We start from the raw sequence: 19001 nt of genomic DNA, 5'->3' as shown, positions 1-19001 counted from the left end.
TATCAACTTATGCAAATTGCAAGCGTGATATTTCAAAAAGTCATTAACTGGCGTGTGCCCCGGGGCGCACAGATCGCTACTAAAAAGTATCACCGCTGTGCCGGTCGGAGTGGGGGGTGTTAGGTTTTTTTCGTTACGGAATTTCTGGATTCGGTCTCCACGCTCAAGGCCCGCGATAGAAGCTATGCAATAGCTTAAAAATAGAACTATTGAAATACGTAATAAATACATATATTTTGAATTTATTTAATTTCAACAAAACATCTATTCTAAGTCTCGGTGTGTGTGATTTGGGTGTGTTCTAGTCCCTCATAACATAAAATATGACATAAGGTACGAGCGTGTAATAGAGTGTATTAGTCATCATTTGATATTGACACTCAATTAATATAATGAGTGTATTTGATTACAATTAAGTTACGAACTTTGATATTGACGATAAATCACAAACCGACAGCATTAATAGCATACGTATCATTGAAACTAACTAAATCTGATACAAACAAACTGAGACTTCATTACCTACAACCAATTTAGAGTGTATCTAATTAAGTCATATAAAACGGCATGAACCTTGATGCACTCAAACAGAGTCTCCATTAAGCCCGCTCCACATTCACGCAAGAAAAGCACGAGAAACGAGAATGTGGAGCCGATACGAATCAGGTTTTTCTCGCATTTTGGCTCGCCAGAATAAGAGAATACCAATTCTGGCGAGAATATGGAGCGGGCTTAACAATCATAGTTACAATATAAAACGACACCAACCTTGATACAACCAATCAGAGACACCGTTATACACGCTGCCGGGCACAGAATCAGTGGTGAGTCGCAGCAGCGGCGCGCGGCGCGCGGGCGGACCGGGTCGCGCGAGCACCTCGCTGTCCGCCGCCAGCAGCAGCGCGCCGTCGCCGCCCAGCCACGCCGCGTGCTGCCACTCCCAGCTGCTCTGGCCCTCGCCGAACAGCGGGATGTGGTGGCTGTGTACCACAATATTGAGGGACTTATCAGAGGCGTTCTGACGTAAGCCTGAGTAGGTGGGAGTCTTATTCTATCTGTGACAGTGGTTATTTACCATCATGTGTACTGGCTACTGTCGTATTAAAAAATAAATACAATATATAAATTGAATAATGGATCACATTGAATTAATATTCGCGAACAATGCGCTGAATAACTCGCCAAATAATGACGATTATGTAAACACCGTGCACGGGTACAAACTCATAATCATTTGAATTCACACTGAAAAACGACTGAAAACTGTCATAACGACTACCAAATACATTCCAGTAGGTTACACTTATTCGCATATATGCTGTGCTCGGCGAATATCTTAACTTTGTAAACGAGAAAACAGTAAAGAAAATGATTGTCTGTCAATTTTCTATTTTTTTCTCTTATATTCCTCATATTCTTATAAGCACAAGATATTATGTTGAAGGTTATAAAATTTATAGTTTAAATATACGGCAAAACCGCTACACCTATCTCCATCTTATAAAGTTATGCTTATATCGATGTTAAGCATTGCTTTACCTACTCTAGCTTGAAAGATGTGGTATGACAGAGAGTACTGACACGAATTATTCCAATTTAATCCTCAGGGATAACGTATTTGTGGCCAACCTCAGTTACAATTCCAATATTGTTTGTGGTCGATTACCGACGTTCATGAACTCCAATGACCACTTAACAACAGATTCCTTTGTCAAGTTCTGTATTCAAACCCATTGATTAATAATGGTAAAAGCTTTTTTAGTGTTTGAAAATATATTATTTATATTATAATATAGAGTTGAAATAATTCGGAAAACGCTAACTTAATTTGACTTTTCCGTTAATAGCTAATACTATTCAAAATAGTATATCTATCGGAAATTCGTGAAGTCGTAAAAAATACATAACTTTGATCTTAAACGTGTTGAGAACCGATTTCGAAGCGCATTCAAATTCCAGTCACAAAATTTAAAATAAATTGGAAATCGCATTCACGTTTTCGTTATATCGATTCCTTCACCCCCGAGACGACAGGAAAAAGATACTCACAAAGAAGATATGATTTGAAAATGTGCTACTCTAGATATAGCTTTTAAATTGCCATTTAAAGGGTATGCAGTTGAACGCTGAAGGACTTTTATACGGAATTGGACGATGAACCATAATATTTTCGTGCACTTACGAGTTCGTAGATGTGAGAGGAAGAAAATAAAGTTATTCTAGAAAGTTGAATTTTGTAGAGGACTCAACACTAGAAGTCCGAAACCCATAAATCTGTACCGTAACTCACGGACATCTGCAGGCTCACATTTTACCTTGGCGCAGTGCACGAAAAGTTTTCGTTTGCTTTTCGCATCATTTGCTTTTTAAAAGGGAGCATCATTTGAACTAAGTCTATCCTATTCTAAGATTTGACATAAATGCTTCATCAATATAGTCATATAACAAAAGATAAACATCCAGATTCCAGAGTCAGGGGATATAAATGTATCATTTAGATGTCTGCTTGGCTGGAGACTACACCGGGGCTAGCAGTGAGAAATAGAAAAATAACTAACCGTATAGAGATAGTAAAGTAACCTGAACCTGAAACTGAATCTGAACTGAAAGTGAACTGTATAGAAATAGTATAGTGCTACCTTCTTATAATAATAATTTTAATTTGAACTTATCGTGATTTGCGTAAGATGTTACACAGCCAAATTTACCCCTATGTATAATTCCTAACCGTGAAGTTAAAATTCAATCTACTTACTGTATTTTTTCCTATTAAACTGTTTTACATTGCTGGCAATTTATTTTGAAAATACATTTGCACCTTTGCACATTTTGTATCGAGAGTTGTCTATTGTCTTCGTTGCATTTTCTGTTGAGAATTCGGACGTGCGTACTTGTTCGCATACGTGATCCAATTTTGTAAGATAAATCGAGGAAATAGCGAAAAGTATTGTCGTAAAAAGTACTGACTAAGATATTTCTATCAATCATGTCATTGGAAAGAATAATGCATGAAACTTACTCATTTGTGACGTCATAAACTGTGTAGTGCGCTGTAAATGTCCGTCGATAAACCTGTGAAATAATAAAAGTTTTACAATCTTTATTTGACCGAGCGGCGAAGTTTGTAACAACCGTCTTGTTTATTTTGGAAAAAAATCAATTAAAAGTTTTATGAGACAATGTCTACGTACCTCCTTGATATTGTGTTGGAACAGTACGTAACGCAAGTTGGGCGAGCACTGGTATCCGCGTACATTTAGCTGTCTCTGTGGACAAATTTGGAGTATACTAATTGGCCTCTTAATTATTTTATAGCACTCTGTGACCTAAACCCGCATTTTAAGCCTTGCATTTCTGTGTCCAAAGTAGCCGATTTTTACACCGTACGAATATTAATACACTACCCTCACAGTTGTAAAAAATTAACATCGCTATGAACGTTTCATACTTTTAAATGCCATTTAAAACTTAAAAGTGAGTAATGAGTATTTTGTTTAAAGCTATAATTATGCTAATATTTTATTTTGGACGTATTTATAAATGTATTTGCCATTGTGTTTATACTAAGCAATAGCATCATTATAAGACTAACTGTTGGGCTTTATCAAGTTTTATTGTTTGTTTTGACTGTGTATTTTGGCTACACACTATAGTAGGAGATATTTAAATTAGGAATAACTAGCGGAACCCGCGGCTTCGCTCGCGTAAAAAATATGTTATGACATACAAATAACTGTAATTGTAAATTTGTACCTTTAACAATTTTAACGATAAAGTAACATTAATATTTTTATTTTATTAATTAAATGATCTTAAATAGGAATACATTTTTTTCGTCACTGTGTACCTAAATTGGTCAAGCTTTCAACAGAAACATACACTAAAACTCTAATAAGTGGACTGTAATAAAACTTCTTTAAAATACTTATATTTTCTTGTAAGATTCATGTAAGATACAATAATTATTATTTAGACTATTCCATAGGAACCGTCCATGTTATTCTCTGACCTATAAAGTACCTAACCACTATGCAAAAATCATAACGACCCATAACGTATACATGGGAACCCTATGGTAACTGTTGGGTGCCAACCGTATTCAACAACTTTTGGAGTTTAGCATAAGGTATGCGGCCTCACATACAGTGGTTCTTTCCGCAACCCCAGAAGTCCCCCTTTAGTCTCTTACGTTAGCAAAGGGATACTGTAGCCCTGTTCTACCCCAAAAAAATTATCCAAGGTCAATGTGTCTACCGCATCACCATCACTAATCCACGCATAACCACAACTATACCCCACGGCAGGGACAAAATATCAGCAAGCAATGTATCCAAAGTGGTTGTGATGTAGTCAGTTTCTGCAGTCTGTACTTTTATCTAAACACTCCAAAAGACGTATAAATTCAATAACGGTTTTTAAGGAAACTTCCTTTACTTAGAGTACCGTAATGGGGTTGATTGTTGAGTAGCTAAAAATGCTGAAACAGGTGTCTGAACAGAAAGGCATACTGCATACACCCTATTATAGCCGTCTTAAGGGTTGATCTAAAAAAACAGTGACTCAGATACTTCATTATGTCTAATGATAATTTTCATAGTGCTTCCTTCTAAATTAACGGATTTTAAACAAAGTTCCAACCTCTATTTTCTTCAACCTTACCTCAACCTTAAGGGTTAATTTTCCAAAACCGAGAAATTATTATTATATTATTACAACCAGAAGGCCAAAAATTTTTACAGTTCTTGCTTCCAAATTTACTGTTTTTTTAAATAAAGTTTCATCCCCTATTAAACAACGATAAGGGTTCATTTTCCAAAAACGGTTAAATAGGTGTCCTGTTATTTTCAATCAGAAAGCCGAATACAATAAATTACATAGACTTTGCTTCAAAATCTGCGGACTTCGAAACAAAGTTTCTAACCCTATTTTACCCTCTTAAGATTAGATTTTCCATAAACGGTGTTAAAAAAGTTCTATTATTTCCAACCAGAGAGCAATTTTTTCCAGTCCCTGCTTCCAAATTAACGGAGTTTGAAATAAAATTCCAACCCCCATTTAACGACCCTAAGAGATGATTTTCCAAAAATGATGAAATAGGTGTTTAATTATTTTGTACTGAAAACCCAAATACCGATTTTCATAGAGTTTACATCAAAACTGGGGGACTTTCATACAAACTTACAACCCTTATTTAACCCACATAGGGGTTGATTTTTCATAAACGGTAGAATTAAAGTTCTCCTATATCTAACCCTTTGGGAATGGCTAACTTTGATAGTGCTGGCTTCCAAAATGGCAAATTTTAGAATAAGCTGTCAACCCCTATTTAACCACCTTAAGGGTTGATTTTGGAAAAACTTTTGCATTAGATTTTTATTATTTTAAATCGGAAAGGTAAATATGAATTTTCAGCGATTTTGGTTTAAAATTGACGGACTTTCATACTAACTTTCAACCCCTATTTAACCCCCTTAACGGTGGAATATAAAAAAATCTATAGTCTAAATTTCATGATTCTAGCTTCAGTAGTTTCGGCAAAACCTTGATTAATACGTTTTGAACGTGAGTATCTTTTCGATTTTATATATTAAAAAAATATATTATTTTATATCGGTGTTATTTTAAAATTGTAATATCTTCTAAGATGTTCATTGAAATTAAGTGATGTCAAAGACAATTTTGTTCACAATTAAATACTCTTAATCAACAACACATTTATTTGGATAAAGATTAATATTATTACGTTGATACAACTCTTAACAAATAATAATAATAATAATAATAATAATAATAATAACTTTTTTATTTCAAGCCACAGGACTCATATGTGTTAGTATTACATTATAGACTTATCCTATGTTAGTACTTAATCTAAAACTTATGGTATAACATATTGTGAGATCATTGCTATGCCTTTCCATTAGAAATGGCACAGCAATGACCCACGTATCGGCAGTCTAATCTGCTTTCAATCATGTTCAGGATGCTGTTGGTACCGCCCCGCAGTCTGCGCACAAGGGATCCACATCTTTTGCGCATAGTCGCATAAAAACAGTCGACTCGCGCCTCTGCGAACATCCCTGACGCGCTACAAAATCGGGGCAGCTTCATCAGCACCCTGAACGCATTGTTATATTGGACACGGAGGGCGCCGTACGACTTTAGACTATACGCGGCCCACAGGCTGCAGGTGTAGAAGTTGGTGCAGAAGGCTCTAAACAACGTTATTTTAACATTTTTCGAGCAATAATGCATTAATTTAGACTAAATTGGATTACCATAAAAACGGTTCTAGTGAGTTAATCTTAAAAGATAGACATATACTGTCGCGGACATTTTTTTAGATCATTTCAAGAGGAATAATCTTTCATACATATATTTTCGGTATCTTGAACCGTTTTCGCAGCGCACGCAACGGAAGCTCTCAAGGATGAATAATTTTCCCGCTTTTTTCACATTTTCCATTATTTCTTCGCTCCTAATAGTTGCAGCGTGATGTTATATAGCCTAAAGTCTTCCTCGATAAATGGTCTATTCAATACAAAAAGAATTTTTCAATTCGAACCAGTAGTTCCTGAGATTAGCGCGTTCAAACAAACAAACTCTTCAGCTTTATAATATTAGTATAGATTATCAAAATTAGCCATAATGCTACTCCAGTAGAATCTCGACTAAGCGACCTATTGGTTGTCGTATTTGTGCCATTCGGATTATCGAAAATTTGGATAATTGAGTTTATGAAGAAAAGCTATCTAAACCGATTTAGGCAGGTAATGTTTTTCGACTATATGTTTGTTACGTATGTAGTTTTCATTCTTTGGCAAACTCAAACGACTTCACTAATTTTGACATATGACGTGTCGTTGGATTCGTCTAAATTGTGGAGATAACATAGGCAATCGGGCATTTTTAGCAATCGGGTTTTTGTTTTCTATAGTAACTTTTTAGTTGCGATTTGGCGACTTTCCGGAATTTAAATGCACATGTCACACAAAATGTGGCTGATTTGCAAAGGTTATTACAAAGCTACTTGTTTACGTTTGTCAATCCGAATAATCGCGAACATTTATAACTGAGGTCCGGATAATCGATTTTCTACTGTATCACTAATATTAGTCATGTATTAGTACATTATGTGATTGCTTATCATTTGAAGAAACATATTCTTTAATACGTTTAGGTGGAGTTCCCATTATAAGTCATTGGTCTAGACGCCTGTATGTAGCCTAAATGGCTTGATAGATGTCGACGTATGTGTGGTGTTAGATTTGTCTTTATCACAAGAGCAGAATAATTACTAAATTTTCTAAATCAAGACTTCTTCACATCAAATTTCAATGGTTTTGGTTGTGTCACATTTTTATTGCTTTTTTAGTTCATAATTTTTAGTTTCAATCATTTATAAGTTTCAAAATAATTATCATATTTTTCATATTACTTCACAAGTATAAGCGGGTTTATGTCACCCGAGCTATAAAATAGTATACGATACTTGTGACATAAGTAGCCTATTATCTGCACGGCGTTTAGCACCCTCGCTGCGCTCGGGCGCTAACTTCACGCCGTGCAAAAATAGGCTACTTTGGCCACGCGTATCGTAATGTACTATTCATTAAGTTTTTCGCACTAATCAAATAGAATGAAGAGCATGTGGCCTTGTTTTATGATTCATCTGACAGTAGTTCCAGTAGAGGAAGTATTTTGTTTGATACAAATGTAGATTTGTATCAAACAAAATAAACACAATACTGAGAGTCATAAGTTATAGATATAGTGAAGAAGGAAAATATTTTATAGTTAAAAAATATAATTATTCAATTTTCTTTGTTAGATTGGTTTAAGTATTTATAGGTGTTGGTTTTAAGTCTTAAAGTGGGTAAAAAACTTTTAAGCAAACTTTAGTTGAGTAGGTACCTAAAACGTACTAGCGACACACCGTTATGGTGCCTCTCGAGCAAATCAATCTTATTTTATTTTTATATATTTTCTCCGAACTCAAATTTATGTTTATGGAATATTAAATTTACTGCATACGTTATTTAAGATATTTATTTTCTTATTAGAAAAACATTCATATTTATTTCTTTCATCATCGTTCTTTAATTTGTTATGTCATTCTTTTGCTACATTTAATTTAATACGTTGTCATTAACCTACCGATCTTGAATATCTGCATGTCATATATACGATTCAATACAGTTGCATAACCATGCAGGAGTATGATTAAATTCAAACCAATAATGTTCTTACACCAGCTTACGATGCGATTCGATATGTAAATTTAGACTGGTGCCAAAATTTATGAAATTATTGAGACTGTTGGAAAATTACACCCTTCCAAAATACTTTAAATTTCGTTATTTACAAAAATATTTAGGTATTTTAGATTTAATTAGATACTTAGACAACTTAAAAATGTCTACTACTATTATTCTTTTTATAAAACAATAAAATCATCGCGTTGTGTACTACTACCGATTTCTCAAATCAAACAATAAAAATACTGGCGGAACGATTTTAAACTTGTCAGTAATAACGGATGAAAAGATGAGCTTACGTAACAGATTTCCTTTTATATCCCTTGCATAGATCTAATAGCGTTCAATTGAATTGTGTTTGATCAGTCTTTGGAGTTTGTAACCTGTCGAAACTTTTTGATAAGATCGTTCAGTGAAATATCATAACTTCTGAACCCTTTATTTGAGTTAGGTGTGCGTTTGAATTTCATAATGTTCTGTACTTCATTTGTCAAGTAAATGGTCTTTCCTTTGGATGTGTCAAAAGTTTTCTTACTTCAGTTATTCTAAATTTTCATTCACAAAAATAATACTTTTAATAATGTTTACGATCTAAAGCTTTTGATCTAACCAAAATCTACCTAATTAAGTTAAACAAGAAAGTGTATGCTTCATAAACTACATGAATTTTCTTTAACCACCAGTTAGTACCACAACTTACAGTATTTTAGAGAATACTAGTAAATACATTTCGACTTCTGCAGGATGTGAAGATACTTCGAGGTTACCTATTCTATCTGGATAGTCAGAAATGTAAGCGTAACAGCCAATTCAGGAGAGGAAATTGAATTTGCGTTGTTCCAAGCCCCAACTTTGACAGGGCTCCGTTTAAACGAAAATTTACGCGATAATTTAAAGTAGGTCGCAAATTATTTTCGAATTTCATCGCGCGTCCAAAATTTATAAAAACCGCGCCGTCTGAATTACATCTAAGTAATAAAATCTAACAAGACTGTATCGGTTTGATAGCGGACCGTAAACTGTCTGCGTCTTGCAGATAGATATGGACCGGAATATTTAATTCTGAGGCCGCTTTTATTATTATTCACGCGCCATTTTTTATAATATTGTTACATTTATTTGTCTTACTGCGTTATTGTTCTTGATTTGTTGTAATTTAAAGGTGAATATAACTATGGTACATCTATAGAAAGTTTTATTTGAAGGGCAACGAATATAACGCAAAACAAAAGTTCAACATGCATTCTTTTTTTGTAAGGATTATTTTTATAGTTTTTCCTATACTATACATAATAATGTATTCTTTGTTTAAGTGCTATGTATAAAATCTAATGTCTTAAACTATTTTCCAATAAACTTTCAAGCTGTCCAATCTTTTACCTTTTACCAAGAAATGTTACTTTCGATGCAATAAATGTAAAAAAAGATATAAACTCACGAGAGTATGATTGGTAACGAGCACAGAGAGCGTGTTGTTGAAGGTGTCGAGCGCGAGCAGGCCGCCGTCGTCCGCCTGGTACACGAGCTGGTGCGCGCTCACCCACGTGGTGGGCAGCCGGTCGCCCGTCAGGTCGCCGCGCAGGAACTCGTCCAGACGCATGCGGCGACCCGACCAGTATAGCAGCTCGTCCACATATCTGAGAATGTTCGTGCTTGTCCGTAAGTATGTATGATGAGCGGAAAATGGATATTTACACCAAAATACTTGTGATCAGCGGGCGTCTATCATGCCTAAGTTTGGTATATGCTAAGATATATACAAAAATTACGGTTAATATTCGACGACGAATTGTGAACGCCCATAAATTTCGGACAAACATGCGTCATTGTTTTCTCAATTCAGGTTTGCAATTGATTGCATCCAAAAAATTTCGTAAAATTCGTTAATGCTTAACTTGGTGTTATTTAATGAATGAAAATTTAATTGATGAAGAGAATAAGTCATTATAAGAATGACTTTGGTAATAAAGGAGAACCAAATTTCCGCATATTTTTAAGACCATTTAGACGTTAAACGCAAATATGAATTTTAGAGAAAGGAGGTAGAAAATATCACTTACCCTAATAAATAAATGGCTGTAACAATACCCGCTATCACAAAACTGATGACCATCAAAGAAAATATGATGCTTCTCCAGTTGTGCCCATCCGCTGGATATAGGTCCTTGAAGAAATGGAGCTGAGTTAGTAACAATAATTTAACAGAAAATTATAGAGAAAAATATTCAGTTAATCAATATCATTACGAAAATAGATTTTAAGGGTGCTACACAAAAAAAAAACATAAAACTTGGTGCCTTCAATAAAATTTTAGTTCAAGCGCATATTGCAATATGGTAAATTCAAATTCAAATTCAAATCTCATTTATTCAAAATTGATTCATATAGAATACTTTTTGAAAGTCAACAAACTACCACCGCTTCGGAAGGTATTTCGCTATGGAGAAGAAGCGGCGCAAGAAACTCCATACGTGTGCATATTTGCATCTTTTAAAGAGTAAATAATATACAATTTTACAAAGTGGTACATATAATTAATTTTTGATGTTGGAGCTGGAGTTGTCATACCATACGGATTTATCATTTAAATACTGATTTACATTATAATAAGCTTTTTTACATAAAGTTAATTTTATAGTAGATTTAAACCTTTTCTCGGATAGATCGATAATGTCTTTTGGTATTTTATTGTAGAAACGAATACAGTTCCCCATAAAAGAATTACACACCTTGCTTAATCTAAATTGAGGTATGGCCAATTTATCTTTATTTCTAGTATTATGACTGTGCCTATTATAATTTTTTTCCAAAGAAGAATAATTTTTGCGAGCATATAAGATATTTTCATAAATATATTGACTAGGCACTGTCAAAATATTTATAGATTTAAACAGTTCTCGTAAGGACTCACGGGGGCGAAGACTATAAATGGCTCTAATTGCACGTTTTTGGAGTATAAAAATGACATCTATGCTAGCAGCGTTACCCCACAGCAGAATACCGTAAGACATAATGCTATGAAAATAACTAAAGTAAACAAGCCTAGCGGTTGGTATATCGGTAAGATGTCTTATCTTCTTTACCGCATAGGCTGCCGAACTAAGTCTACTACATAACTTTGCTATCTGAGGGCTCCATTGTAGTTTAGAATCTAAATTTATCCCTAAGAAAACTGTTTCATCTACAAATTCTAAGTGATCATTGTTAAGGGTAACATTCATCGTCAGCTTTTTAACATTAGGCAGAGCAAATCGGACACATTTAGTCTTTTTATTATTTAATACAAGATTGTTTGCGCTAAACCAGTTGTGAATTATGTCAAGTGCTTTATTGACAGCGCTCACGTCGTTAGATTGTCTTTTAACTTTAAATATTAAGGAAGTATCGTCAGCAAACAACACAACCTTTGATAAGTCCTGCATTACAAACGGTAGATCATTAATGTATACCAAAAACAAGAATGGCCCCAAAATAGAGCCTTGTGGGACGCCTACTTTAACACCAGAACCTAACGATTTGTGTCCCTTAACCTGAACTCGTTGTACTCTATTATCTAGATAAGACCTAAGCAGTTTTAGAGACGTACCGCGTATACCATAATATTCCAACTTTAACAAGAGAGTTTTATGTTCTACACAATCAAATGCCTTAGAAAGATCACAGAATACACCTATAGTATCCTGCGCATCTTCCCAAGCGTCAAAAATGTTTCGCATTAATTCAACACCCGCATCAACGGTTGATCTACCTTTGGTGAAGCCGAACTGTTTATTATGGAATAAATTATAAAAATTAAAGTGTACTAATAATTGATTAAGTATTAGTTTTTCAAATATTTTACTAAAAACAGGCAAAACAGAAATTGGTCTATAATTACTAGGATCTTTGTTGTCACCAGACTTAAATAGAGGAATGACCTTACTTTGTTTCATTAGATCAGGAAAGCAACCATGATCTACGCATAAATTAAAAATTTTGGCTAAGTAAGGAGCTATAGTCTCAATAATAAAACTACAAATTTTTATAGACATAAATTTATAGGTAGAGATGAAATTTCATATATTATTAGGTTTTACCGTGTACACATTACACAATAACAATACATTGAAATTAAATTATGCATTAAAACTTCTCTGTTACATGCTTTTCAAAATCATTGGATTTAACAAAAAAAAATCTGTAATCTAATATCTTCAAGACATCGGGGTTGAATAAGTTGGGCTATCAGTTCGGTAAACCTGAGTAAATTTTAACAGATCGTAAATACCTCTTCCTTCGCGGACTTGGGGTCGGCGACTTGCAGCGTTTCGTCGGGCGGGAGGCGCCAGGAGCCTCCGCCGCCGCCGCCGCCGCCCGAGCGGTCCGTGTGGCCGGTGGCGTGCATGCGCCGCCGCCGCCGCCGCCGCCGCGCGCGCACCCGCCACCGCGCCGAGCTACGCGCCCACGCCCGCGCCGCACACGCCGCCCGCAGCGCCTGCGCACGCAACGCTCGCGCCGCACCCTGCACTCGCGTCTCGGAGTCGCACTCGCGCGTACAGCCCCATCACTGCAACGATAACGTTCATTAGTACAATATTCAGAATCCTAGGAAAACATAGCGAGCACTTTTTTTTTTATAATATAAGAGTAGCAGACGAGCATGCAGCCCACCTGATGGTAAGTGGCTACTGCCGCCCATGGACATCTGTAATCAATCCCAGATAGGATTAGATATTCCTACCTGAGGTCGGCCACAGATGCGCCGCTACCCCTGAGGACTAAGCTGGAACGCCTCGGAAAAGTCTGTCTCCCTTACCACACCCTTCAAACCGGAACACAGCAGCGCCTAACACTGCTGTTATTAGGTAGAAATAGGTGTGGCGGTGGTGCCGCCGGAGTCGTTCTACCGCCGGTTCTACCACCTTCAACAAACTTGTGTTAATGGACGACAAAGATACAAGAGCTTTTCGATTTATTTTATTTAATTATTTTGTTTACAAAAATACCACGAAACATATTGTAGCCTAGTTTATTTCTTTATTTAACTCTTCATTGTTTAAAATCTTAGAAATAAAGTGGTCTTAAATTTTCCATTCAATCTCATGGAAGACCAACGAATGCATCCAGTTATAATTAAGCATTGTTTCGTCTTGCCTATAAAACTGCGGTGCGAACTTTAAACTCGACGCAGGAAATTTAATTATAAGACAAGGTTCCCGTCTGAGGTTAGGTATCATTTATTTAAACGAGTAAATGGAAGAATAAATTCAAAAGCAACACTTATTATTGTTAGAAAATATACAAATCAGTAAACGCATGCAATTGTACCTGTTAGTTGACATAAACGGTATTGTGCAAGAAGTTTCATAATCGTAGATAACAAATACATTTGTGTGTTTCAATGGTCAGACTGATTTAGGATTTAGCAAAGTGCAGTTGTTATTTAGTAGTTGAAACTTGCAAGCTGTACTGAAATATTGCTTTGCTGCAAGATGAACTGCCGTAAATCCTTTGGACACTTGATCTCAAAGCAGGAAGAAACATTTAGTACCTACACATGCTACTCGTATGTCAGGATCTTGCTATCGCACGTTTCTACTTTGTAGCTTTAAAGTTGGTGTAGCACTTTTTGGATTTATTTGCCGAGCATCGATCGGTGAGTGTAGAGTTCGTTTGAAGTTAGCCTATCGAGATTGAGCAAATATGTGTTTTTTGTCAGAAGTTAAACCTTTTTCTTTTCCTCATAGAAGCTCACGTAACATTGTACTACTAGCTAAATGCGCTCTTTTCTTCATTAAATTGATCGTAGATACGCTCAAAATCTTCATTGAATAAATGTTTTTATCTACTTAATTTTCACCCGTATATTATGGCTTTGTCATAACTTAAATCATATATATTCACATATTTTGGTATAACGGTATACCCAAGTAATTTTGCATTCGTCCTGTGCCGATAGGATACGGGACGTTGGAGCTCGTCCAACACTCGAGCGTCAACGCCCAGTTTATACATTCGTCCGACCCGGGACGCCTACTTTACGACTCTGTAAAACTTATTCTAACTGCTTTCCCGATGCGATTTTGAGATTGATCGCTTTTATTACTAACATATATAGTTCAACCAGTTATTATTTAACCGTAAAACATAATAGACCGACAAGACAAATAAATAAACAATAGTTTCTCTAGTGAGGACTATGCATTACGATTTGGGCACTATGCCCGTGAGCCGAGTAGCGAAAAGAGAAAATTGTGTGAATTTGGCAAGAATCTTGCTGACACACATTCCTTTTTTTTGAAACGAGTAGACCAGAGAGTGTTAATTGTAGTTAGCTGAGGAGAGATGAGAGAAGGCTTTTACGGATTTCATCTAGGCCACAAACGTTGGCACACTTTAGCATTTTTCACACTGATTTGGAATTCAATTCAGTCAGAATGCAAGTAAGCTAGTTTAATGTCGACAATGGAGGTGCTGGTCGGAAATTAACATTTAAGACTGTAAAGGAGGGCTTTATTAAATTTACATGCCTTTACGATAGACGTGTTCATTTTATTTGCATAATACAAACTGAATGAAATTTGAAAAAATGTCTCTCTTAATGAAAATTTGCATAAACATCACTAAAAAGTGAACATTTCTTTTGTAGTAACGACATTATTAACTATTTGTAAATTATTTAATACGTTTCAGATATTTTGGTTTATTTAAGTTTTGTTTTTCTCAGCAGTTTATTCTTCTGGATTGTTTATAATTAACTAAAGAAGATATCCAAGATAAATTCAGGACTTTATCCTATCCTTTTCCTTTTCTTTTACAACAATCTCATAATCTTCAATCTTCAACTTGTTTAGCTAAATTATACGTCTGAACTCGAAATATTGCCATTGGGAAGTAGTGGGCAACAAAAATATTACCTAAAAGAGTCCTACATGATAATCTGGTCAGTTTTTTGTTTTATTCCTGTTTATGTGAGCTTAGATGATTTAGCTGCATTGCAGATGTAGAATTTCCATGCGCCATTGTTCATAAAATCCTGTTGTTGGACGTGTTTCGAAAGTAAATGGATGGTTATTAAATATTTTGGATAGTCCAGTCGTTTAGAATTTATGGACGACTACTGCCGTTTGTTGTTCCTTATTTAATGTATTTATACTAAACGTTAATACATTTGACTGAAATCAGGGAACTGGTGGAAAACTTCCAATAATAATTTAGTAAAAAACTACCTAAATTATTTTCGACGTTTTGTGTATATTTACAGATAGCCGTCATTGTTTATGCGTAAGTTGATATAACTGGCGACAAGCCAGGGTCAAATCCAATTGTCGAGCCTACAGCAGTTTATTCTTCATGAATGACGATGAAAATTTTTATGATGTCGTAAACCGATTGAATCTTACGCATCTATATTTGCGTCTGTTGCATGATATACACCTGTGCCTATTGGTGGTACAATATATTTTATCTATTTCACTGAATAGGTATTGAAAACATTAATATAAAATTTAAGAGAACCTGTAATTTTCTGCACGTGGTGTAAATAGTTCCTTACCTATAATGTTACATACCAAAAATAATGAACACAATGAGCATGTTTTATAGTATTGTCAATTTTTTTTTAAACCAATATCCTGATTATAACCTTTTAAACTTAATGAAAGTAACTTGGGACCGCGATCAGTTATCCCCGTATCCGAGGGATCATCGACTAAAACTAATAAAATCCCCTTCATCCCCTATTAAATTGGTTAAATTCAACATAAGGCGATCCTTACGCTAATCTGCGGTGGATCGCTAAAACATTTTCCATAAAACGATGAGATGGCAATTTCTCATAAAATGTTCTAAATCTCATATCATTTAATTCCTCTTATCTACCACGAAAGCCTTCGGTTCAAGTAATTATTGTTCGTCATCGTCGTAAAACTTGATCGTTTTCATCTTCGTTGTTAAGATAATTTGACTTTGATATGACTTCTGTGTTCATACTTTGTAACAATAGAACGAATAATATTAATGAGAATACGGACGGGTAAATGAATTTGAAAGTTGAAAGTAAAAATAACAATGAATGAAACATATTATTTTTTCATCTATATTTCTGGAAGAATAAAGTTTTGCTACGGACCATTGAACTTTTGGTGTTTATTGTTTGGATATTATTATTGCAATATGGTCATAAAATTTATTGAGCTGTACTACTGTAATAATCTTCGTTCGTTACTAAGCTATTATTATAGTCTCATGAAAATAAATGTTTGGTATAAATAGGTAAATACGATACAGTATTTATTTACGAAGTGACTGAAATTTCAATTTTTAATAAACCACTTTGGTGCAAATATAACGTTTGAAATCAAAGCTATATCTACTTGTTTGCCACTTCACCATCATGAACTCAACCTCACTACTAATTGACAAGTATGCACTTACCTATTTAATATTTTACAAAATACTAACGGTGCGAAGAGCCACTTACAATATTAATGAACTTATGAAAAAAGCCAAATGGAATACTGGCGAGTTGCCAACTTTGTAATGTAATATTATACCGTAATTTGTTAACTTTCAATTTCTCATTTTATAGAGTGCGTTTATATACCTACATAATAGCTAGCCAATTTCCGAATATCTGGCCGGTGAGATAGCGCATTCAATGAATAGTAATTTTGTTTAAAACAGCATGTTAACAACACGATTGAAACTTTCTTTTCAGAGTTTACTTTTGTTTTGTTTTCGATTCTCTATTGTATGTTCGATCTGATATTGGAAGATACTTCTGCACTTGTCTTGCTTGAAGCTTGAATTTTCCGACTACGAAGCCAAGACTATTGTTAAAGAATTTTAAATTTGGCTAGGAACCAAAGCATTGAATTCTTTAACAAATAAGACCACAAACATTAAAAATGAGTCATGTACCTGTTCGTATTATTCAAAATAAAAAGTTACGAAGTGGTTGTCGTTCAAAAATGTCAGTATACTGCAAGCGATTTGTCAGGTTAAGCGATACCTAACGCGATTGATCCTTGAATGGGTGTTTGGAAAATGTGCATTAGTTATTATGCACGTATAAATGTTACAGATTAAAAGTTTAAAATTATTGTACAAGATTAGTAGAATGCTATTTATTATGTACTAAGAAAAAGCAATTCTACGGTGACCCACTAGAATTCTTACAAAACTAAAAATGTAAATAACGTTGGAGCATCATAATGAGCTGTGCTTAAGAAATATAATCTAATCCAATAATCCATGGTTCCTATTTAAATAATCAATATTTAGTGTCTGTGACGAGTTCCCCTGAAGACTAAGAACTATAGATAGTAGGCCAGTGATAAAAAATGCTTAAGCTAAATTAATGAATTTATTCCATTTGTTTATAAGACATCGATATGATTGTATATATACTGTACTTAATTTATGATTTGTATGAAATGCTTAGGACGCTCAGTGCTCATGTAAATGTTATATTTGCAATAACACAAACAACATAATGCAGACGAAGAAGTTCTTGTCATCATATTTTTGCATATTTTCGTTTATCCAATTTTCTTTGAAGAGACCAATCGTAAAACGGCAGCGGTCATAAAGTTATAGGAGATAGACAGCGTCAGTCACGCCCAATTTGTGAAGTGAAGAAAGAGGAAAATCCGGATTTTTCCGGAGGGTCCCTACAAATAGAAATGAAATGAAAAGACCAATGAAAAGGCAGTTCTCGCAGTCAAATCGTCCTGCCAATGATAATCTCTTTATCGCCATGGTACATTTGTGTACCTATATAAAATGGTTGTGATTGTAATAAGTCAAGCTATAGAACATATAGACCTTATCTATATTTTGATTATCTATTTTTTAAAGTTTTTTGAAACAAAGATAATGGGAACATAGTAGAGAGTATGTCGTATGTAGTTTCGTTCTTAAACTGTTTAAACTGGGACTGTGTTTTTGTAAATTATTTTTTTATTACAAACACGACTATTATAATAGTTACACTACCTGAATCGGGCATAAAAGTTCTAAAATTTTTAAACATACCCACCTACATTGTTCTGGTTTACACTACCCTCAATGTTTACTCGTCTAACAATATTCAAATAAATACGATATTGATTTGTCATCCAATTGTATCAAATCAACTTTATAAATAAAATAAATATATGTTATACCGCAAGCGTGTAACATTGTTTAGAGATAAATATTAGTTTTTTACTATACGTACCATAGATAAGTATACGTTACCTGGTGTTACGAGTATTGAATTCAAAATATTTTTTTATAATCACAAATTTCATTAATAGTAAAAATAAATCAATTATCTGGTATATTTTATTTTACCGTCAAAATTTATACGAACAAATGAAGTGATTTTTTACCCCTATGCTGCAGTCATAATAAAGGTACGCTTATTCGCCATTTTATTTAAGCCCGCTCCACATTCCCGCCCGCTCGCCTTCTCGCGAAGATTCTCGCGAGAACGCGAGAAAAGCACGAGAACGAGAAACGAGAATGTGGAGCCGATACGAATCGGGTTTTTCTCGCGTTCTCGCGAGATCTTCGCGAGAATGTGGAGCGGGCTTTACAGTTCCCGCGTTATTGTCTTTTTCGTCTTTTTCAGCAGCAGTCCTACACGTTGGGAAAGTGTGACCGTCAGAATGGCCGGTACCCATATTTTACATCGAAATAATTACTAAAAGTTGCTACCTAGTTGCTACTAGTTGCTATTAGATGATACTAATTGCTACCTTCGATTAAAAAAAAATA

General features: G+C 34.8%; 1 protein-coding gene across 4 annotated transcripts in view; it reads right to left on the bottom strand.

Annotated features, from left to right (window-relative positions):
- LOC140747920 (inactive dipeptidyl peptidase 10) overlaps positions 1-19001 on the bottom strand; it is a 150059-nt gene that overhangs the window by 17003 nt on the left and 114055 nt on the right. For 3 of the 4 annotated variants that reach the window (XM_073080564.1, XM_073080563.1, XM_073080566.1), the window contains exons 3-8: positions 12526-12804; positions 10319-10422; positions 9697-9895; positions 3192-3266; positions 3020-3072; positions 769-980 (exon numbers count right to left, since the gene is read on the bottom strand). In XM_073080564.1, the coding sequence (XP_072936665.1) occupies positions 769-980; positions 3020-3072; positions 3192-3266; positions 9697-9895; positions 10319-10422; positions 12526-12642 (760 nt within the window). In that variant the 5' untranslated portion in view covers positions 12643-12804. Of the gene's footprint in view, positions 1-768; positions 981-3019; positions 3073-3191; positions 3267-9696; positions 9896-10318; positions 10423-12525; positions 12805-16673; positions 16871-19001 lie in introns of those variants that run through there. The other variant, XM_073080565.1, reaches the window with a different exon arrangement.

Source organism: Epargyreus clarus, unplaced genomic scaffold (genome assembly GCF_041222505.1).
Source record: "Epargyreus clarus isolate Ecla_fem2 unplaced genomic scaffold, WU_Ecla_fem_2.2 ptg000015l, whole genome shotgun sequence".
NCBI classification, from domain to species: Eukaryota; Metazoa; Arthropoda; class Insecta; order Lepidoptera; family Hesperiidae; genus Epargyreus; species Epargyreus clarus.
The sequence above is the reverse complement of the archived record's forward strand: the minus strand, read 5'-3'. Positions and strand labels throughout refer to the sequence as shown.